This window comes from Dermatophagoides pteronyssinus, unplaced genomic scaffold, assembly GCF_027571235.1.
Source record: "Dermatophagoides pteronyssinus isolate colony J.1.1.1.1 unplaced genomic scaffold, Derpt_VIB-CSIC_2022.12 sq0002, whole genome shotgun sequence".
Taxonomy (NCBI): Eukaryota; Metazoa; Arthropoda; class Arachnida; order Sarcoptiformes; family Pyroglyphidae; genus Dermatophagoides; species Dermatophagoides pteronyssinus.
Genome location: NW_027461526.1, coordinates 4,377,642 through 4,399,173, shown reverse-complemented (window position 1 = coordinate 4,399,173; position 21,532 = coordinate 4,377,642). Strand labels below are relative to the sequence as shown.

General features: G+C 29.6%; 11 protein-coding genes and 1 long non-coding RNA gene across 15 annotated transcripts; 5 read left to right on the top strand and 7 right to left on the bottom strand.

Moving 5' to 3' along the window:
* Positions 1-32: 32 nt before the first annotated feature.
* LOC113789976 (sodium-coupled neutral amino acid transporter 9 homolog) lies at positions 33-2,219 on the bottom strand. The gene has a single exon (XM_027339583.2). It carries the CDS (start codon positions 1,811-1,813, stop codon positions 62-64), a length of 1,752 nt encoding a protein of 583 aa, XP_027195384.2. The 5' UTR covers positions 1,814-2,219; the 3' UTR covers positions 33-61.
* An 819-nt stretch (positions 2,220-3,038) lies between these two features.
* Positions 3,039-4,707, bottom strand: LOC113790042 (ER membrane protein complex subunit 2-like). Its single transcript, XM_027339659.2, has 3 exons — positions 4,440-4,707; positions 4,263-4,370; positions 3,039-4,199 (listed from the first exon to the last, which is right to left on the bottom strand). The coding sequence occupies exons 1-3, from the start codon at positions 4,495-4,497 to the stop codon at positions 3,448-3,450; spliced, it is 918 nt and encodes a 305-aa protein (XP_027195460.2). The 5' UTR covers positions 4,498-4,707; the 3' UTR covers positions 3,039-3,447.
* Positions 4,708-4,848: 141 nt separating this feature from the next.
* LOC113790006 (elongation factor 1-alpha) lies at positions 4,849-7,633 on the bottom strand. 3 transcript variants are annotated; one of them, XM_027339616.2, is made up of 3 exons: positions 7,480-7,633; positions 6,355-6,538; positions 4,849-6,283 (listed from the first exon to the last, which is right to left on the bottom strand). In XM_027339616.2, the coding sequence occupies exons 2-3, from the start codon at positions 6,496-6,498 to the stop codon at positions 5,039-5,041; spliced, it is 1,389 nt and encodes a 462-aa protein (XP_027195417.1). In that variant the 5' UTR covers positions 6,499-6,538; positions 7,480-7,633; the 3' UTR covers positions 4,849-5,038. The 3 variants fall into 3 exon arrangements, with proteins under 3 accessions (XP_027195417.1, XP_075680632.1, XP_027195425.1); XM_075824517.1 differs by lacking the exon at positions 7,480-7,633 and adding an exon at positions 6,667-6,809; XM_027339624.2 differs by lacking the exon at positions 7,480-7,633 and adding an exon at positions 6,663-6,794.
* A 259-nt stretch (positions 7,634-7,892) lies between these two features.
* mRpS14 (mitochondrial ribosomal protein S14) lies at positions 7,893-8,844 on the top strand. The gene is made up of 3 exons (XM_027339690.2): positions 7,893-8,022; positions 8,098-8,480; positions 8,566-8,844. The coding sequence occupies exons 2-3, from the start codon at positions 8,100-8,102 to the stop codon at positions 8,749-8,751; spliced, it is 567 nt and encodes a 188-aa protein (XP_027195491.1). The 5' UTR covers positions 7,893-8,022; positions 8,098-8,099; the 3' UTR covers positions 8,752-8,844.
* On the top strand, positions 8,752-10,456 carry Tsen34 (tRNA splicing endonuclease subunit 34). The gene is made up of 2 exons (XM_027339670.2): positions 8,752-8,895; positions 8,951-10,456. The coding sequence occupies exons 1-2, from the start codon at positions 8,844-8,846 to the stop codon at positions 9,790-9,792; spliced, it is 894 nt and encodes a 297-aa protein (XP_027195471.2). The 5' UTR covers positions 8,752-8,843; the 3' UTR covers positions 9,793-10,456.
* A 415-nt stretch (positions 10,457-10,871) lies between these two features.
* Positions 10,872-12,052, top strand: RpLP0 (ribosomal protein LP0). The gene is made up of 2 exons (XM_027339647.2): positions 10,872-10,974; positions 11,050-12,052. The coding sequence occupies exons 1-2, from the start codon at positions 10,921-10,923 to the stop codon at positions 11,950-11,952; spliced, it is 957 nt and encodes a 318-aa protein (XP_027195448.1). The 5' UTR covers positions 10,872-10,920; the 3' UTR covers positions 11,953-12,052.
* Positions 11,049-13,667, bottom strand: LOC113789954 (tetratricopeptide repeat protein 38-like). Its single transcript, XM_027339561.2, has 3 exons — positions 13,463-13,667; positions 12,970-13,400; positions 11,049-12,916 (listed from the first exon to the last, which is right to left on the bottom strand). Exons 1-3 carry the CDS (start codon positions 13,574-13,576, stop codon positions 12,070-12,072), a joined length of 1,392 nt encoding a protein of 463 aa, XP_027195362.2. The 5' UTR covers positions 13,577-13,667; the 3' UTR covers positions 11,049-12,069.
* Positions 13,655-15,018, bottom strand: LOC142646230 (AH receptor-interacting protein). 2 transcript variants are annotated; one of them, XM_075824518.1, is made up of 2 exons: positions 14,796-15,018; positions 13,655-14,742 (listed from the first exon to the last, which is right to left on the bottom strand). In XM_075824518.1, the coding sequence occupies exons 1-2, from the start codon at positions 14,907-14,909 to the stop codon at positions 13,819-13,821; spliced, it is 1,038 nt and encodes a 345-aa protein (XP_075680633.1). In that variant the 5' UTR covers positions 14,910-15,018; the 3' UTR covers positions 13,655-13,818. The 2 variants fall into 2 exon arrangements, with proteins under 2 accessions (XP_075680633.1, XP_075680634.1); XM_075824519.1 differs by having other exon boundaries at positions 13,655-14,687; positions 14,796-14,924.
* Positions 15,019-15,074: 56 nt separating this feature from the next.
* On the top strand, positions 15,075-16,736 carry LOC142646233 (uncharacterized). The gene is made up of 2 exons (XR_012847206.1): positions 15,075-15,187; positions 16,022-16,736. It is a non-coding gene; the product is annotated as an uncharacterized LOC142646233 (long non-coding RNA).
* Positions 15,087-16,029, bottom strand: LOC113790083 (mitochondrial inner membrane protein Mpv17-like). Its single transcript, XM_027339702.2, has 3 exons — positions 15,684-16,029; positions 15,316-15,596; positions 15,087-15,235 (listed from the first exon to the last, which is right to left on the bottom strand). Exons 1-3 carry the CDS (start codon positions 15,861-15,863, stop codon positions 15,163-15,165), a joined length of 534 nt encoding a protein of 177 aa, XP_027195503.2. The 5' UTR covers positions 15,864-16,029; the 3' UTR covers positions 15,087-15,162.
* LOC113789997 (uncharacterized) lies at positions 16,180-18,492 on the bottom strand. The gene is made up of 2 exons (XM_027339605.2): positions 17,024-18,492; positions 16,180-16,462 (listed from the first exon to the last, which is right to left on the bottom strand). The coding sequence occupies exons 1-2, from the start codon at positions 18,331-18,333 to the stop codon at positions 16,180-16,182; spliced, it is 1,593 nt and encodes a 530-aa protein (XP_027195406.1). The 5' UTR covers positions 18,334-18,492.
* Positions 18,493-18,572: 80 nt separating this feature from the next.
* Positions 18,573-21,481, top strand: LOC113789987 (arrestin domain-containing protein 2-like). The gene is given in 5 exon segments (XM_075824523.1): positions 18,573-18,975; positions 19,041-19,234; positions 19,305-19,695; positions 20,766-20,938; positions 21,015-21,481. Coding segments are annotated over 5 exon segments (1,350 nt in total). The 5' UTR covers positions 18,573-18,701; the 3' UTR covers positions 21,333-21,481.
* Positions 21,482-21,532: the final 51 nt, after the last annotated feature.

Sequence of the window (21,532 nt, the reverse complement as noted above, 5' to 3'; positions counted from 1 at the left end):
TTAAAATTAAAAAAATAATAAATTTTTTGATTTACAAAAAGTTTTTAGTCAAATCAAACAATTAGACAATAAATTGTGCTATAAAATTTCCAATACCCAACATAATCAATGCAAATAAACCACCACGTATAAATGGATGTAATGGTTTTTCAACAACATTTCTTGCTTTTATAAATGTCATTGTTGGTAATATGAATATCAGAATCATACCGGAAAATGATCCACAATAACGAATAATTGTACCGATTTGTGGATAAAATTCAGCAAATAAACATCCAATTGTCAATAGACAAATATTAATAATAATTGTACGTATTAATGGATAAGTTATTTGACCAGTAATTGGATCTTTAAATAATTGTAAAACTTGAACTCGAAACATATATACCAATAATGGAAATAAACTTAGTACTTGAAGTAATAAAAATAAACGTGTAATAAAAGCAAATAAATCATTTGATTCAAAATTATCAAGAAAATTTTCTTTGATACATGTTTTCGGTAATGGAAAACTAATATAAATAATTGTCGAAATGAGTAGATAAGTAACCGATACAAGAATATAAGCAATAGCTAAATCACGTTGATTATGTTGTGGATTTTTTTGTGTTTTGAGCAATGTAGTCAGACAATTATGAATGAACAAAGCCAATGATAATACACCAGTAAAGATGGGAAAATTCCAATCAAAAAGATGAACATAAAATTCTGAATCTTTATCGAATGATATATTAATAAAATTCCATGAATAAGCTTTAAATATTGCAAATATCAAAAGATAAAATACGGAAAATGTTCCAATAATATTGAATTTAAGAAAAAAATTTACTGAACGTAAACATGTGATTGGACCAATGAATAATATTAATATTCCGGGTACAATAAAATCTAAATCGGACATAAATTGATTATATTTTTCATCGGTTGCTTTACTAACATTAACAATTGGATCACATACAACCGATGATCGGTTTAAACCGATTGTCATATTAAGTACTTCAACTTGATAAATAAAACTGATTACATGTCGTAGAAAATTACTCATCAATACCCAATAAACAATACAACCACCGGCTAATATTGATAATGATGATATTTGTGATATTATATGTGCCATATTTCCTAATAATAATGAACATAAATCGGTAAATTCATTCACCTGTATTGATAGTATTTTTGGTACTTTTAACACTAATGATGCAGTGAAAAAACATAATCCAGTCATTAGAATTGTTATTAAACAACCGCCTAATAATCCGGCTTGATGATATGCCCATGGTAAACAAAGTAATGATGTTCCCATCATCATATTCCAAATGGCAAAAATTGTTACAATCGATGATTGACGATTTTCGGTTGAATTTTCTACCTGGAAAGTTGGTACAGAAATTTTCGGTAATATAAAATACCATGGAATTACATGATTCGGTATGATTAATATATTTTCATTACTACGTTTATGTTTATCAAAATTTTGTGAATTATTAAAAAGTCGATTATAATAACGATATCGATGATAAGTGTTTGATTCTTGAACAATAATATCATTTCCATTGTTCATTGTTGTTGTTGTTTTAGGTAATTTATTTGTTGCCGGTGATGATAATTGTGGTTCAAATGTTCCATATTCATATTGACCAACTAGATCACCTGATGGTGGATAATAATATGGTAATCGTTGATGGTTTGTTGGTGGTGATGTTGATGTTGATGATAATGATGATGATGAATATAATAATGATGTAGGATTATCTTGACAATTTGGTGATGAAATTGATCTTCGAAGATTCGGTTGTCGTTGAGCAGGTGTCATGATTCGTTGTTGTTGTTTTTGTTTTGAGAATTATTTTATGCAGACACAATCAATTTTGGCAAAAAAGAAAAAAAATCAAATATCACATTTTTGCTTCCACCGAAAAAAAATGAGGAAGTTTGCACATCAGGTTGCTTTTCTCATCATCATCAATCCATCGAATGATTTATTTATTGATGATATGATTAATTCAAAACTTGGGTCAAATAAATTTTGGTTGATAGTGTTTTTCACAATCGAAAAAAAATTATTGATACTATCATCAATTAATAGATGTAATTCAATTTATATACAGCGAAATTAATTCCAATCAAAAAAGAGATCAAAGATCGAAAATGGGTTGATTTTTGTTTGGAAACAATCAGGAGAAAGTTTTTTTTGTTGAAATATCTGATTTGGATATAATACTTTTTTTTTCTTCGAATTAATTTTCGAATATTGATTGATTATTGCAAAAAAAAACTATTATTTCCAAATCAATTCATCATTATTGCCATTTGAAATAATCATATCTTGATAAAGTAGTATTTCATTTATAAGCGTGTGCCCTATACATTTGGTTTTGCTCTACTTTGAATCAAAAATCAAACGATAAACGGACAGGCGTTTTTTTTCGTTTCTATGAAGAAAAAAAAAAGTTTTCCTCAATTGATATCATCGATGATGGTTAAAATTATAACATCGGTCATCCAAATTGATAATGATAGCTATCATCAGCATCAAGCGAAAATAATCATCTTCCAATCAATGTTGGCCAAATTTTTTTTATTGGATTATTTGATTTTCTTCTCCAAACCAAAAATCAAAAATCAAATCAAAACAAACACCCTAAATAAAAGATCAAATAAAAAATCAATAAATAAATTTATTTTATTGATCAAAAAAAAATTTGTACAAATAAACCAGATTCAAATCAGATTGATGGAAAATTTTCTTTCTTATCATCATTATCAATGATTATGACGCATCGTTTGATATATAAATTTTCAAAATCAATATGATCAAAATCCAACTATTTATACATTTGTCAATCCCCAATAAGTCGATATAATTTATTTTTCAAGATTTCTTCACAATAGATGGCGTAAAATTTGGAATTTCTTTTTCGAAAATTAAAACTTTTAATTGTTGTACAACCGGGTTAAATAATGGAATTTTTTTTGAGAAAAAACTTGAACAAAAACGATTAAAAAACCAAAAACTCAATCAATCAATCAATCATGAATGCATGGTCAAACTTGGTTATATTTATGGTCATATATGCATTATTCGTTACATTTATAATGGCAATTACAATCATTTTATTACAATATTATTGTCTTAGTTTACATGAATCATCATTATCATTAGTAAATTTTATTCAATCATCTCGTTTCGATATGGAAGAATCACCAAGTTTAATTAAAACAATTCCTACAGATATTCTTGATGATACATTACAATCCAAATATAAAATGGATACATTAATAAAATAAATGTTTGTTTTGTTTTTTTTATTGTTGTTGTTAAAAATGTTTTTTTAATGATTATTAATAAACTTGTTATCCTATTCTATTTACTAATATACTGATATCGACATACAACTCTGGAATAATTTGTTTTTTGTTAAATCTGAATATATATTAATTAATGGATTAATTTGCAATGGATAATGATTCTAATGCTAAATCAATATTATCGATTAGACGTGCATTTTCTTTTTTCATCTGATTTGTTGTTGTTAAATTTTTCTTATAAATATTCGATATCTGATTCGATGCCCATTGAGCTAAACGAATATATTCTTTCTTTTTAGGTGCTGTTGTTTTTGGTGATGTTGCCAATGCATTTGATGATAATATTAAACCATAAAGAGCATGAAGACTTTCGGGTTTTAATTTTGTTGCTTGAGCATAATATGATCTTGCCAATTCTAATGAATCAGCTGTACTCATTGTATATTGAATATCAGCATATCGTTCATGATAAAGATTATTATGTGGATTGGATAGAATTAATTCTTCAACACAAAATGCAGCTTTAGCATATTCTTGTTCTTGAATATACAATTCAGAAAGTTGAATCCATGCTTCATGATCATTCATAAAATTTTTAAGATAATCACACAATGCTTTGATTGCAAGATGATTTTTTTTAGTAGCCATCAAAATGGAAATCTTACGTTTATGTAATAATGAATTTGATTCATCACTGGCAATTAGTTCATTATATTTTGATATGGCATCATCATAACGTTGTGTTAATTCTAATTTAGCCATCATTCGAAGTCGTTTCACTCGGCTACTATTTGGAAATTTGTCCAATAATTGCGTTATACAGCTTTCGATTAATGATTTATCATGAAGATCCATTGCGGCTATACAAACTTGTTCCAAAACTACCCATTCTAAAATGAATTGAAATATGATTAAATTCAAATAAATATAATCAAACAATGAAAAAATTATACTTTCGTCACCGAGATAGGAACCTAGATCTTTGGCAAGCCATATTTGACGAACTAATTCTGAATTACGAGCATTTTCTTCACGCCATTTTTGTAACAATTCTTTTGCTTCTGTTTCAATGAAAAAACAAACGATTTTATCCAATATATCAAAATCATTAAAATAATGTAAATAAATACCTCTTTTACTTAATTTAGATACAAATTCTGTACCAGTTTCAAATTTATTAGGATCCATTATTGATAAGATAACTCAAATAAATACAAGATTCAATGATTTTTTTCTTTTAAATTAAAATGAGCAATAAATGAATGAATATTGATCAAAATATACTGATTCATTGAGGAAAATATAATCAGAGAAATTTCCAGGAAAATTTTTGTATCAAAACATGCTTGAAAGTTTCCCGAAAAAAATATAACATTTGGCATCGTCGCCAAGGAACTGGATGTTTGTATGACCTGGCGTGCATGCCACGTTCATTTTTTGGCCGATTGACAGAAAGATTAGCAAAGTTCAAATAGGATTTTTTTTTTTGGAAATTTTATTTTTCAAAACTTATTAATCTTTTTTTTTTGTTTTCAAATATAAAATGAAAATGGTGTTTTTTATTAAATTGTTTTTAGTTTCAAAAAATCATCATTTCAGGTAATAAATGTTGTTGGGATTTGTAATTGGTGTATGTATGTATGTAGTGTTTGAAGAAAAAAGATCGAAAAGTGAATTGCCAGAAGGCCCATACAAACAAAGAAACGAATTTCAAGTATGGGGCGTTTGGTTACTTTTTCTTTTGTGCTTTTTCAGCAGCCTTGGTCACTTTTCCGCTACTAGCTTCTTTCGGTTTGACAGCCTTGATAACACCGACGGCAACGGTTTGTCTCATGTCACGAACGGCAAAACGACCCAATGGTGGAAATTCCGTGAATGATTCGACGCACATTGGTTTAGTTGGTGCCAAATCGATAATGGCGGCATCACCCGATTTGATTGATTTGGGCATATCTTCCAATTTTTTTCCTGAACGACGGTCACATTTTTCTTTGATTTCCTTGAATTTGCAAGCAATGTGAGCGGTGTGGCAATCCAAAACTGGAGTGTATCCATTGGAGATTTGGCCTGGATGATTCAATACGATGACCTGGGCAGTGAATTCTTCACATCCCTTTGGAGGATTATCTTTGCTATCACCAGCTACATAACCACGACGCAATTCTTTGACTGAAACGTTTTTGACGTTGAAGCCAACATTATCGCCAGGCACAGCCTCTTGCAAGGCTTCGTGGTGCATTTCGACAGATTTTACTTCAGTGGTGATACCAGCTGGAGCAAAAGTAACGACACAACCTGGTTTCAAAACACCAGTTTCGACACGACCAACGGGCACAGTACCAATACCACCGATCTTGTACACATCTTGCAATGGCAATCGAAGTGGTTTGTCAGTTGGACGAGTTGGTGGTTCTTGGGCATCCAAAGCTTGCAACAAAGTTTTACCTTCGAATTTTTGTCCTTTTCGTTCGATCGCCCATCCTTTAAACCAGGTCATATTGGTTGATGGTTCCAACATGTTGTCACCGTTCCAGCCAGAGATTGGGACAAAAGCGACGGTAGCCGGATTGTAACCAATCTTTTTTACATAAGCAGATACTTCTTTTTGGATTTCTTCGAAACGAGCTTGCGAGAATGGTGGTTCAGTGGTGTCCATTTTGTTTACACCGACAATCAATTGTTTGACACCCAAAGTATAGGCAAGCAAAGCATGTTCACGGGTTTGACCGTTTTTCGAAATACCAGCTTCGAATTCACCAGTACCAGCAGCGACAATCAAAACAGCTACATCAGCTTGAGAAGTACCAGTAATCATGTTTTTGATGAAATCTCTGTGACCAGGAGCATCAATAACAGTTACGTAATATTTTGGTGTTTCGAATTTCCACAATGTGATATCGATTGTAATACCACGTTCACGTTCAGCTTTTAGTTTATCCAAAACCCAGGCATATTTGAAAGAACCTTTACCCATCTAAAAAAATATTTAAATAAGCAATTCAAATAAGAAAATTTTCATTTTCCAAATTAAAATAGTTTTCTTACATCTTGAGCTTCTTTTTCGAATTTTTCAATAGTACGTTTATCGATACCACCACATTTGTAGATCAAATGACCAGTGGTGGTAGATTTACCTGAATCGACATGACCAATGACGACAATATTGATATGAGTCTTTTCTTTTCCCATCTTGTTCGAATTTTTTCAAAAAAATCAATCGAATTCAAAACTAAAATTAAATGACAATAAAAAAAATAAAATTTATTACAACAAGAATATAACACAGATTATTCAGAATGTTTATTAAAACAAATTACAAAAAAAAAAATCAAACAAACAAAATTATATTTTACCAACAAAAAAAAACCAAAGTCCAAGCAAGAAAAAACACGCACACACACACTTGAAACACAAAGACAGAATAAGAAATTCAAAGCAAGCAAAAAAAAAAAAATATTAAAAAAGGGAAAAAAGCACACCACACACACACAACACACCGCAATAGAAATGCAATGCCGACGGAAGTGGCGCTTCGATCGACAAGAAATTGTTTCTTTACTTGTTAACAATATATATTTTTCAAAAACACTAGGTGGCATGCTCAAATCGAAGGCATGGGCTGCATACGTGTAAAGAGAGAGAGAGAGAAAAAGAGAGAAAAAACGCGCAGCTATGATGCGCAGTATCATCAAATCATTCGATGAAGAAAAAAAAAGAAAAAAGGAAGAACCACCAAACGAATGTGTGTGTATGAAATTCGCGAATTTTATTAACACACGTTTCGTTGAAGAAAAAAAAATCATCCGGATACTTGCTTTGTATGAATATTTTTTTTAATATCCATTGCAGCAAAATCAAAACACGTTGAAATTGAAAATTTGAAAAAAAAATTTTGGGATCAGAAAATTAAGCTAACAAAAAAAAACAGGATACTAATTTAGGAAAAATTGATGAAAGACTATCACTTTAAGAAAAAAAAGGACTATGGAAATGATTCATCAAATGATGATGACATCATCATCGAAATCGAATCATAAAACATTCGAATTCATCCGAGACGGAAATCCAAAGAAATAAAAGTTTCTTTTTGTTGGATTATCATTACAAGAGAAGATTATTATAAAATAGAAAATGAATTTTTCAATTTAAAAAAAACAAAATGAAACTCACTTGAGATGAAAGAATAATGTGGAAAAATTAATCAAAGTACAAAATTTTTTTTTTACAGTGAATAAAATTCGTTAAATGCTTTTACATTCGAACACGATGCACAACAAACGCCAAATAAGCGAAATAAAAAGTGTGCATTGCAGTTTTATCACACACAACGCGACTGTCGTTGTCGATTTTTGTTCCAATTTCTATTTCAACCTATCATTGAATTGAAAATTCATAAATTACGATTTGCCGGTAATTGTAATCATTTATCAACTAATCAAGCTTATAAAATTCATTTTCCCAATTGAAATAGAATAAATATGATCATGAAAATTGAATGACATTGAAAATTTTAATTATTAGCCCGAATTGTGATGTTCAAAACTTGAAATATTTTTCATAATTTATGAATTTTGAGTTGGATGCAAATAGCTGACATTTAGTCATCCTTGACCTGTTCATATAAACCATTATACCATGTGGATTTGATGTTTATTTTAAGTTTTTTCGATTTCAAATTTTTTGTTTAGTTGATCTATTTCTTATTATATAAAGGTAATTATCATTGTACTAAAGGTTATATAGAGCATTTTTTTCCTGATGATTCAATAGCCTAATATTTATTTAAAGTTATGGCATTCATTCTAAATAAATTAGGAAATCAATTCAAACAAACGATTCATTTGATAAATGGATCATTTAATCTTATTATAGCTAATCAATATCGTTTTCTGGCATCTAATTCGGGAAAAAATCCATTTCCACAGTACGTTAATCTTCCGCCAATTTCACCGTTGTCCGGAAAAGGTCATACATTTGAAACAAGAATAGAACGTAAACGAAAAATTGAAGATCCAAATCTACCAAGTTTAAATTCAATCGGTGAATTGAAATGGGCAACAACACGTATGCTTCGTGATGTTCGTCGTCGTCGTGTATTCATCGATTATTATCCTTTTCGTCAATGTTATTATAATATGAGAAAAAATCAAACATTACCACAATCTGTTCGAGTTAGTTTGAATCTTTTATTGTTTTCTTTTCATAATTCTAACATTTGGCTAACATTTTCTTTCTTTCTCTATTCTATATCACCAGGAAGAAGCATATAAATTGGAACGTGCATTACCACGTGATTCTATGTTTCATTTATTACATAGTCGTTGTGCTGTAACTGGTCGATCGCGTGGTATTGTTAAACGTTATCGTCTTAGTCGTTTTTGTTTCCGTCATTTAGCCGATTATAATAAACTTTCTGGAGTGATAAAAGCTTCTTGGAATTAAAAATCATATTCTTTCATTCTGCAATTCAATTGTTTTTGTAAACTTTATAGTTTTAGTTTCTTCATAAATAAATTTTTTTTTTCTTGTACAAAATGATCAAAATTAAATTCTCACATGGTCTTTATATGGTTTGGAATGCAAATGGTAAGTCACGATCAATTTTTCAATCGATTTTTCATTTCATTTCGAAAAAAATTAGATGCTGTTGAAATTCGTGAAAAATATCGTATCATTGGAAGTTTGATCGGAACAATCCCATTACATCCACGTCAAAATGATAATCATGGTTTACCGTTGATTCTTTCGGATGAAGAAATTCGAATATTAACTACATTAAATGTTATCGAAATTGTTGAACAATCATTTTCTACTGAAGAAAATCATCCACAATTATTACAACATTATAATGAATTATTGAAAAAATTTCGCGATGAAAGTCGTCAAAAATTTATGGAAGAAAGACGTGAACAAATTATTACGAATTTAGATAAAATTGTTGCTGGTAAAATGAAAAAATCTCAAATTCAACTTGAAGGCGATGACCGTGAACAATATCGAAATAAAATTCTTGATGAAATGCTTTCAACAATACGTGAACCATCAGATAAAGATCTTGAAGCTCGTATTCGTTTTCATATTCAATCACAATATCAACAATTTAAATTGGAAAAACCCATTCAATTACCATCATTAGAACCGAAAAGTTTAGATGAATTAAAATTTCTTACATTTCATCATTTTTGGTCACTTGGTTATTATCTAACAAATGGATTAAAATTTGGTGCACATTTTCTTGTCTATGATCATGATCCAATCCTATTTCATGCAAAATTTATTGTATTTTGTTGCCCAAACGATAATGAATTTCAACGTTTCAAACAACGTATGACACAAGCATATGGACGGTTAGGTAAAAATGTTCGAAAAAATGTAATCATTGTACATTATGATGGTGATGGTGATAAAATTCGATTCGAACACATTCAATGGAATCCGATGCTTTTCACCGAAGAACAACAGCAACAAAAAAATGATCAATAAAATATTTCAAAAAAACAATTTTAATTGTAATCAATTCAAAAGAACATGATAAATAAAAAACAATATTGGTTTGATAAACCAGATAAAACAAAACAAAAAAATACTTTTCAATCAATCATTTCGGAATAATCAAAGATAATTATTTTGAGAGAAAAATTAATCACCAAGATTTGAATGGTACCTGAGCCAATGTCCATCGTTTTCGTTTCGGTGTTCTAACTTCGTTATCATCATTCGAACAAGAAGGTAAACGATTATCATTAGTTGTTGATAAGTTTTGAATCGATGATAAAGCTTGACGTTCTTTTTGTAGTTTTCGTTTTAGTTTTGCACATTTCAAATCAATAGGCCAATTTTCTTCACCTTTTATTCGTTTAATTTTACGCAATTTCTTTATTGATTTTGATCGACGACGATTTGCAATTGGTGTTCTATTACAAAGTATTTCATACCAACTTTTACAAACACACGATATTGTTCGAAGATCTTTTGGTCGAAGATTGGCGAGAATTTTCTCCAAAATATGTGGATAATTTTTTAATTTAGTTAAAAAATCAATTCGAATTTGAACAGATAAATTATCTGTATTCATGGTAGAAAAAATGTTACATTTTAAAATATAAAGGATGAAAACAAAATGTAACAAATTCGAAGAACTTGAAAATATCGAATTATCGAATATTAAGCATTGGATACATTGTTGTTGAGTGAAAAAACACAAACAAACAAAATTCATCTGTTTGGATGGTTTCAATTCAAATATCCTAACCGAAAACAAATATGATTGGTTGATTCTGGCTAACAAAGTACCGCCTTAAAATTCAATTCGAACGGACAATTGACTATCGCGATAGTAATCGATATTTTTTTCACGTGTGTATATTTTTCTCAACTTTTTCCTTTTTCCTTTCTAAAAAACACAGCACACATCATTTCCAAACAGCACATTGTGTTGAACGTGTTTGATTTGTGCAAATTTTTTTTTCTCAACATTTTCCCAACTTAACTGTAAGTTTTTGATATTCATTTTTTGATCTTTTTTGTTAATTGAATTCTTTGTTTTCAATTTATAGAATATTTTTTAGATTTGTCCTTAAAAGTTATAATCCTTGTTTCACAAATTTAACGATGGGCAGGGAGGACAGATCTACCTGGAAAGCCAACTATTTCACCAAACTTTTGGTTGGTATTTTTTTTCCTAGTTATTTCTTGAATTCTTTCATTCATTCATTTTCCTTTTTTTCCTTTCCAATACAGAATCTGTTGGACGAATATCCAAAATGTTTTATCGTAGGTGTGGATAATGTCGGATCGAAACAAATGCAAACGATTCGTCATTCGCTTCGTGAGGATGCCGTTTTGTTGATGGGTAAAAATACGATGATTCGTAAGGCTATTCGTGGCCATATCGATAGCAATCCGGCTTTGGAAAAATTGTTGCCTCATATCAAGTCCAACATTGGTTTCGTTTTCACTGAAAAAGAATTGGTTGACATTCGTGACAAGATTTTGGATAACAAGGTTCAAGCTCCAGCTCGTGCAGGTGCTTTGGCTCCATGCGACGTAAAGATCCCGGCGCAAAATACTGGCTTAGGTCCGGAAAAGACTAGTTTCTTTCAAGCTTTGTCGATTCCAACCAAAATTTCCAAGGGTACCATTGAAATTTTGAATGAAATTCATCTGATCAAGAAAAATGATCGAGTCGGCGCTTCTGAAGCTACTTTGTTGAACATGTTGAACATCTCTCCGTTCACTTATGGCTTAGTGATTCGTCAAGTTTACGATTCGGGTACTGTTTTCGATCCGGATATTTTGGATATTACACCGGATGATATTCGTCTGCGTTTCTTGGAAGGTGTACGAAATGTTGCCTCTGTATCATTGTCGATCGGTTATCCAACATTGGCATCGGTACCGCATTCAATCGTAAATGGATTGAAGAATTTGATTTCGGTTGCATTGGTTACCGATATCGATTTCGAAGCTGCATCACGAGCAAAAGAATATTTGAAAGATCCATCGAAATTTGCTGCTTTAGCTGCTCCAACTGCTGTTGCCGGTGGTGGTGATAACGCTGCTAAAGCTTCTGCTGCTGAAAAGAAAGAAGAAGAAGAGGAGGAAGAGGAAGATGATGATATGGGATTCGGTCTTTTCGATTAAATGAAACCATTTCATTTTTATTCTTTTTGTATTGTATAATCATATACAATTAACAAATTTTATTTTGAAAAAAATAATAAAAAATTTCAAATTTGGTGAATTTTTGTGTGTGTTTGTTTAACATTGTTCCATAACTTTAATCAATTCACGTACAACAATATCATCACCTCGTAATGATTTTCTTTCATTCAATAATTGTTGACAAATATCCATTGATTGTGCACGAACTGCAGCCACTAACATTAGCTGATTGAAAACATCTCGTTGAGCATCGCTTCCACCCATTTTGAGCAGATCATCTTTGATGGCCAACAATTGTTCTAATGAACATTGATATTTTTCACGTTTAAAATCAATCATTGATTGTAAAACCTGTTCAGTAATATCAATCCAATGATCTTTAATTATGCCTGCCGATTTAATTGATCGTAATCCTTCCAATAATTCTTCAGCTTTTTCTGGTCTATCATTTCCAAGACATGCCATTGTAAAATGAACAGTGTTAAAGCCTAAAATATGATCATCGAAATGTGGTTCACAAACTTTGTATAAATCTTGCCAATGATTAGCAGTATATTTGTTCGGAAACAATAAATCCAATCGATAAAGCAATGAAGTAGCATCAACAATATCCAACATGTTTCCACTTTTTTTAGCTTGTGGTCCAATTCGTGATTCATAGATCGATGATGCTGATTCTGGTCGATCCAATTCCATATGAAACAATGACCAATGCCAATAATTATGACAAGCTAGATAATTACAGCCTTGCCAATCTTTTTCCGTTGTATTGATAGCATCGATTCCTTCATTTGTTCTACGTTGCATTTCATGAACATGTGCTAAAGCATGAACTGCCCAAGCATCTTGAGGAATTTTTTGCAAACCTAATTTTGCTTGCTTCTCACCATCACTGTATCGACGATGTTCTTCCAATCCAAATGCATACATTCCGTGAATGTATCTAAAAGGAAAAATTTTGTCAAAAAATAATTATTTTAAATCACTTGAACTTACCCTTGAAGTGGATCTTGACTTGTTTCCCATTTTGAAAAAACTCTTTCAACTGAATTCAGAATGTTTTTCTTGTCACCAAGATAAAAATAAACATCATGTGCAAATTTTAATGCAAGCATATCAGTTGGATATTTGCTAAGAATTTGTTCCCATATTTCACTGGCTGCAGCCATATTTCCATTAGCAAGTAAATCGATTGCCTGAACATGAGCAAATTCACGCCATTCAATTTCAGATTTACGTTTATCAGCCAATTGTTTCAAATCGATTAGCTGAGTATTTAGATTTGGATCACGTCGAATACTTGTTCCGGTTCCGATAAGATCCAAACCAATCGATAATGCACGACCAAGAACAAAATTTGGATCTTCGGCAATCATTTTCTCTACAGTTGTAGCCATACCAATATCATCATCATACCAACCAACATACTATAACATGCAAAACATGAATTTCACTAATCTTTACGATTGTTATTATCAGTGTAAAATACCTGAGTCAATGCAGAATCGAATAATTTTACAGCACAATCCGAACTAGTACTTTTGATCGTTAGACCTTGATTATTCCATTCCTGAAGATCACGAAAATGATGTCGAAGTTTCATGATTAATTCACAATTATGAATTTGATGTCGTCGTTTGTTTGCAACTTGTTGAATTCATTCATTTGTTGATCAAGGTAATTTGCTTATTAAAAAAATTGTTTATTTCATAAATCGAATATATTCATAGAGGACGGATTTGAATAAATTCATTTCATTAAATTACAATTAAAAAACGAAATAAAAATATAATTTGTTTAACAAAAACAATAAGAAAAAACAGAAAAAAAGATTAATTTTGTTTTTCAAAATAATTTCCCTTTCAATAATTGCATATCTTCCTGCGTTTTACGTTTAACCTGATGATCAAGTTCAATAAGATGTTGTTTGATCATTGGTTGTAATGTTTGATCTAATTCGGAAACACGTTGAAAATCTTTTCTAGCTTGTTCAACATTCCATACGGCTGAATGTGCTTTAGCACGACGATATAAAGCTTTAATATTTTTTGAATCTTTTTCCAATACTTCATCAGTATGTCGTATAGCATTATAATATTGTTGTAGATATAGTTCACATTGTGATAGATTACTAAGTAATGGAATTTTTGCTAGATCATAATTTAACCAATCTTGATCACCGGGTTTTTCTCTTGTCATTAATTGTTCAAGAATAGCCAATGCTTTACGATATTTATATGAAGCATCTTCAAATTTTTTCGCTGCAAATAATTCATTACCTTCACATTGTAAAATTGGTATATTTTCTTGCATTTCTTTTTCATTCATTAGCCAGATTTCTTTATCAACATCATTCGGATTTTCGACACGAATAATTTCGATAGTAAATCGTAATCGTTTTGGTGGTTTATTGATAAGTTCATCAAGATCTTTATGGCCTGTTCCAGTTTGTTTAGCCATTCCACAACAATGCGATCGTCTTGCTGGATCATCGTGATCATGATTATGGTCATGTGGAGTGGCAAAATTTCTATACGATTTTGATAAAAGTGGATACACATCTTGACATAGCAACCAATCTAAACTTAATTGTGAAAGTTCACCCAATCGCATATGTTTAATCCATTCTTCCCATAATGGAAATTTAAATTGTTTTCCAATAAATAATTCCATTGGTTTATTCGATGATTTTGAATCATCAATCACTATCATGTCTAATTCATTATCATCATCAGAATATGAAGCTTCAGTTTTAAAATGAAATGTTACCTAAAATTTTTTAAAATTTTTGTTAATGGACATTTCAAACAACAATGTCTCACCTTTGTTCCATTTGAATAATCTGGAACATCACCTTTTCCCGGAATCAAAACTTTTCGTCGACGAATTAATGGATTGAATAAATCCTCGATATTAGAATTCATCGGATCATCCATTTTTTGTTTTTCATTCAATCATTTAAATACTTTGAATAAATGTAAACAATTCTTGGAGCGACAATCCTGAAACAGCTGTTGGTGAATATTCTATATATTGACGTCATTTCTGAAAGCCAATTTGGAAATTTTGTTCCAAAATGACAAAAATCTTTTTTTTTTTAAATAACAGTTTTTATTTCGATTTACAAAAAAAAATTATAGAAAACATAGATAATTACAAAACGTAAAAAATAATCAACCTAAATAAATTCTATTTCTTTTCACCAAGTTTCCAGGTAAAATATGAATTCCATATTAATGCAAACATTGATGCAAATATAGCTCTATAGAAAATGCAAAACAAAACAAAAAAAATTCATTGTTTTCAGGTTAATGATATTCAAATGAATAAATAAATAAATACCGATAATTCAATGGAATTAGATAGAAATTAGCAATCTGAACGGCTGGCCAAATTTTATAGCTTGCAATCATAATATCAATATAATTTTCCTGTATATTTTTAACAATTTCATTTGTTGATTTTCGATTCATTAGACCTAATATTGGTAAAGCAAAAAAATTGATAGCTGGACTAAATGTTGATTGATCGATAATCATTTTTTGCCATGGTTTCAAAATGATTTGTTTTGTTCGACCAAAACTTCGATCCAAAAATCTATACCATAATGATATGCATGGTCCCTGGTGTTGTTTGTTTTTTCAAAAAAAAACCAAAAAAAGATTCAAATTCAATACATCAAAAATGCTCTAAGAATTTCAAATACATACAATATAAACAAGGCCAAACAATGCAAATTTAGCCGTTCTTTTAACTAAAAGTTCAGGTTGTTTTTCAATAAATTTTTGTGCAATAATATCACCGGTTGCAACTAAACAAGCATTTGTAATACATTGTGTTTTGATTGGATGTTTAATCATTATTCGATTATATGCACGGAATATATTCATGATCTTTTTTTGAATAATTAAATCTTTTATTTAATCAACTAATGAAACATTATCATCAGGCATGGTTTTTGTTTTTATTTATGATGTAACTTTGTTTGTGAATTTTACTGTGATCCAATTTCAAATTTCTAATAAATTTTCTAATTCATTTTATTCAGATAAAATTATTTTTCTTTTTCACCCAATTTCCAAGCCAAATAGGAATTCCATGCCAATGAAAATCCCGATGTAAATACAGCCCTTTATGGATTGACAACAAAAAAAGAAAAGAAAAGATTATCTTTGGAAATGATTTTTTCGATTATCATCATCAAAATTACCGATAATTCAATGGAATCATATAGAAATTAACCATCTGTACAGCAGGCCAAACTTTATAACTATTTTTCATAATATCAACATATTTATCTTCGATATTAGTTTTAATTTCTTTAAATGATTCTTGACTCATCAATCCTAACATAATAATTGCCATCATATGAATCGAAGGATTAAATGTAGCCTGATCGATTAAAACTTTTTGCCATGGTTTCAGTAGTAATTGTTTCGGACCAAAACGTCTATCCAATATTCGATACCAAAAAGTTATTGATGGTCCCTAAAAATCATTGAATATTTGTAATTTACATATTTTTTTTTGTTCGCGAATATTTTTTGTACCGACAACTTACGACAAATAATAATCCAAATAATGCAAATTTTACTGTTCTTTTTACAATCAATTCTGGTTGTTTTTCAATCAATTTTTGTGCAATTAGATCACCCGATGTAACCAATAATGCTGTTGTTATACATTGTGTTTTGATTGGATGATTGGTCATCACACGATGATATGCACGAAAAATATTCATAATTTTTAAGCGTTTTTTTTTTGTTAAAATGAAATGTTTTATTTTTTGTTAGTTATGATCAAAATTTTATTTCGAAGCCGCAAATTTGTTATCAATGAAAGAAAAAAGAAATTTTCTTCTTTTCCTTTCGATGATAAGAAAATTGATTTGAAAAAAAAAGTTATTTGATATCGGAGAAATCAATAGCAACGAAATGGAACTAAATGATTAAAATCATTTTGTATTAATTGATTGAAAAGTTGAAAAATATCTTCACAATTGCCCATAATAATTTTTGTCTGTATTGATTGAAAATATTTTTTCGTAATCGGTAACTCTTGTCGTATCGTTGCTATTGATATTGTTGTTGTTGTTGTTGTTGCTGTTGTTTTTCGATGATTATCCTTATAACAGATATCCATATATTCTAATAATTTTTTTACTAAATATTTTATCCATATAAAATTTGTACGATTTGAATAATCGGACCATTGACCGCCACCACCACCACCATTTTGTCGATTAAATAATTTTGCCATTGCATTATATGGATCATCCATATCTGAATCATAATCAAGTGCATCCAAATTTTTATAATAAATTTTATCACCATCATTAATACGTGAATAACCAAAATCAATAATTTTTGCTTCAAACCCCAACGAAAGAATTTTATATTTTTTCGATTTGAAAACAAATTTTATCCAACGTGTTTCAACTTCTTTACAGATAATATTATCAATATGAAGATCACGATGTTCAAAATTATAAATACTTTCAGCAATAGCCAAACCTATGACAATCTGTTTGAATATCGATATCAATGCAAATGGTTGAATCATTTGTTGATCCATTAGTTCACGTAACTGTAAACCACAATGTTCCATAACTATAATGATTGTTTCAAGAATATTATTCTGTGGTAGACGACTTTCATCCAATGATGGTATAAGTGATTCAAAATTTATTAATGATTTTGCTTCATTATGGCAAAGATAAATTTTGGATACAATTGGAAAACAACCGGTTTTAAAACGATATCGTTTACGTGGACGTCTTGATTCGACAATTGGTTCTGGTTCAGCATCATCATCTTCATTCGAATCATTACTTGATTCATTCGAATCATTAGTCAATCGTCTTCGTGTTGACAGATTTGAATCACCAAATTCATGATCACTTTCATTAATTGATTGATTTTCAACAATTGTAACACCGGATGAAAGTTGTGATAAAATTTTTAAACAAACAACTTCTTTACAAACATCCGAATAACTCATTGCTGATGAATAAATATTTGTTGCTAATTTTTCGGGTAAACATTTTATTGCTTTAATCATTTTTTCCGTATACCGTCGTCCACGATACATAAGTATAGCATTACCAAATGATCCGGAACCAAAATATTGAAAACGTTGTTCAATAAATTCTTCCGGGTCAAATATTTGTCCAAAATCTAATGGTTTATTACAATCAACAAATTCTAATAATTTTTCACGATTCAAATCATTTTCAATCAAATTTTTCAGTTCATTATTCAATAATTTCATATTCAATTCAAAAACATTTTCCAAACGATCATTTCTTGATTGATCATTTAATTTTTGATTCAATTTGATCAAAAATTTTTCATCATCCATTGCTTTAACCGAAGGAATTACTAAAGTCTAACCGACCCATTAAAATTGTATGGTAAACTTATTATTGTAATCGAAAACAAAACAAAACGAAAAATTATTATTCTAATTAAATAAATAGAAACTCGAAAAAGTTCTTATTCGATTTATCCAGAAACAAAAAAAAAAAAAAAATATCAACAGTGTAATCCATCATCTTCATGTGGAACCCAAAAAGAATGAAATTACGTCAATTAATGATCGATTGATTCAACAAAACTAAAATCGCATGACATTCATTCGATTGAAAATCGACTATAAAAAGTAATGAAAAATTTACATTTCCCAAAAATGATCACTTCATTTGATGACAACAACGATAAACTGACAAAATGATTTGTCTTCGACGAACATTGGTCAAAGTGACACCATTATGGAAAATATCAGTAAAATCATTGAAAATTGTATTGGATCGTGAAAATGCAACCTATTTTGGTGGTGAATCAATAACTGGTTATTGTAAAATTTTATTAATCGATACATTAGATGTGGATAAAATAAGAATAAAATTTTTCGGCCAGGCAAAAACTTATCTGGAAACAAATAAAAGTCGTACAGCGATCGAATGTCAACCATTATTTCAACAATATTTTCGACCAAAAGATCGTATGTCATTTCGCTTAATGGTGATGTTTTTCTTAATGAATGTTTTTTTCCAATTCTGTCTATAGAACCTTCAATATTAAAACCTGGATGGCATGAAATTCCATTCAATTTTCAGATACCGATCAATATACCAAGTACATTTCGTTATACATTCGATAGTCATATTAAATATAAAATTAAAGCTATATTTGGTTTAACAATCAAATTTATTGAAATAATCATTTTAACTAATCCAAATACTTCTATTAGTACATTGTTGGTAAGTTGTTTTGTTTGTCTGTCTTGTAATCTGTTATAATTCCCTAAATAACATATATACCATTTTCCAGATACCATTTTGTGATACAAGAAAGAAAAAAATCGGTATAATTCGTTCACGTTTAGTTACATTGAAATGTCAATTACCAAGAATTGGTTTTACTGTTGGTCAATTTATACCTGTAATGTGTTCGATTGAAAATAATTCAAATAAAATTTTAACATTAAAAGCAAAACTTCGTCAGCAAATATTTTTAATGGCATTATCCGAACGTAAAGTTTGTAATCGTAAAGTATTAAAAATGATTGGACCAAATATTAAATCAAATTCAAAATTTGAACAAATTTTAAATATAACATTACCAGAAAAATTACCAATTGTATATGGTACATGTCAATTAGTACATATTAATTATATATTAGATATTTATCTAGATATACCATGGTCAATAAATTTACTTTGTCGTTTACCAATTATTCTAACCTATCAACAATTAGATATTGAATCAATTAAACAATTTAAACCATCATCATTATCATTAACAACACATAATAAACTTTCATCATTTGGTTGTTTTGGTGAATAAAAAACAATCGATCATCAATGATCAATTTAATTTTTAAAGTATTTTACTAATCATCATTTGTTTGTTGCCATAGAATGAGCAATTTTCAAAATACAAAAAACTGATTTTAAAATTTTTTCTCTGTCTAAAAAAACACAATAAAATACGCCTACCATTAACAATCTGATTATGACAAAAAATCTGATGATAATTTAACTTTTGTTTTCTGAAAATCACATAGTTTTTGATTCAAATGGTTACTCTTTAATCCTTCCAATGACGTATTAAATTGAAATGGGACGAGCAAACATTTCCATAAGTTTTTCCTCGATTGTAGCAATAACTTTCTCTTTTTCTTTTTTCTAACACTCTCTTCATTTGTTATCCAAACATCATCGATGGTTATATGAGTCGTCGATTGGAAAAAAACCTTGTCAATATTTGTTTGTTTATTTTGATTTTTTTTTGTTCATTTTATGAGTCATCGTCATCATTTTCGTTAGATTCCGAAAGCAATAAACAAAACAACGATAGCGTGTTATTTGTGAAAAAAAACATTCATCATCATCATGAACATCATACGATCATTATTCGAAAATCGAGTAAATTCGATTTCGATTCTATTGGATCGTTCGAATCAAACTTATCATTCAGGTGAATTAATTACTGGTCGTTTAGTATTTTCATTAAATGAATCGATTGATCAAAATAATTTGGAATTATTATTCAATGGACGTGTTCATACATTGATTCAAATTAATCAGCCTAGAAATCATACGATTGGTAAATCAACAGTTGGATCAACTACCACTATTATTACAAGTAATATTATTAATAATAATAATCATCATCATCGTCATCATCATCATCATCAAAATAGAGAACATTCTGTGAATGAAAATTTCGAATTATTTCGTCAGATTTATCAATTTGCACCAAATGGTGTTGGTTCGAAACTTGGTCCAGGAAATCATGAGCTTCCATTTCAATTTGTCATACCAATCAATCTGCCAAGTTCATTTCAATATAAACGATGGGCATTTATTGAATATCGCCTTAAAGCAAGTGTCGGTGGTAAAACTAAAGAATTGGACATTCAATTATTGGGATCACCTTCGGTTTCTCCGAATGAACTTTATGTAATATTTACACACACACAGTTATTTAAGAGCAAATTTAATTATTAATATTGTTTTTTTTAATATTTCATTTTAGTCACCCGTACAAGATGATCAATCTAAAACAGTTGGTTTATTCAATGGGAAAAAATTAACAATGCGTTGCAATATACCTCAAGCTGGATGGACAATGGGCAGTACTATTCCTCTTACTTGTTTTATTGATAATTATTCGGATAAATTAATGACATTAAGTGCATCGATTAAACAAGATATTCAAATATCAGCTTATAATAATCGTGAAACACATCGTGAAAAAATTCTAACAACATTTGGTCAACAGGTTGCAGCCAATCGTATTGGTGGCCAATATCATACAAATTCTTTTGCCAAAAGCATTACCAGTCATTCATAATACTTGTCGTGTAATACAGATAAATTATTATATCGAAGTTAAATTGGATATTCCTTTAGCAATCAATCTTTATTGCAAATTGCCAATAATTTTGACTAATCAACAGTTGAATCAGCAGCAGCAACAACAACCGCAACCAGTACCGAATTTTTATCCACAACCAGGACAACAACAACAATATTCATTTGGTCAACAACCTG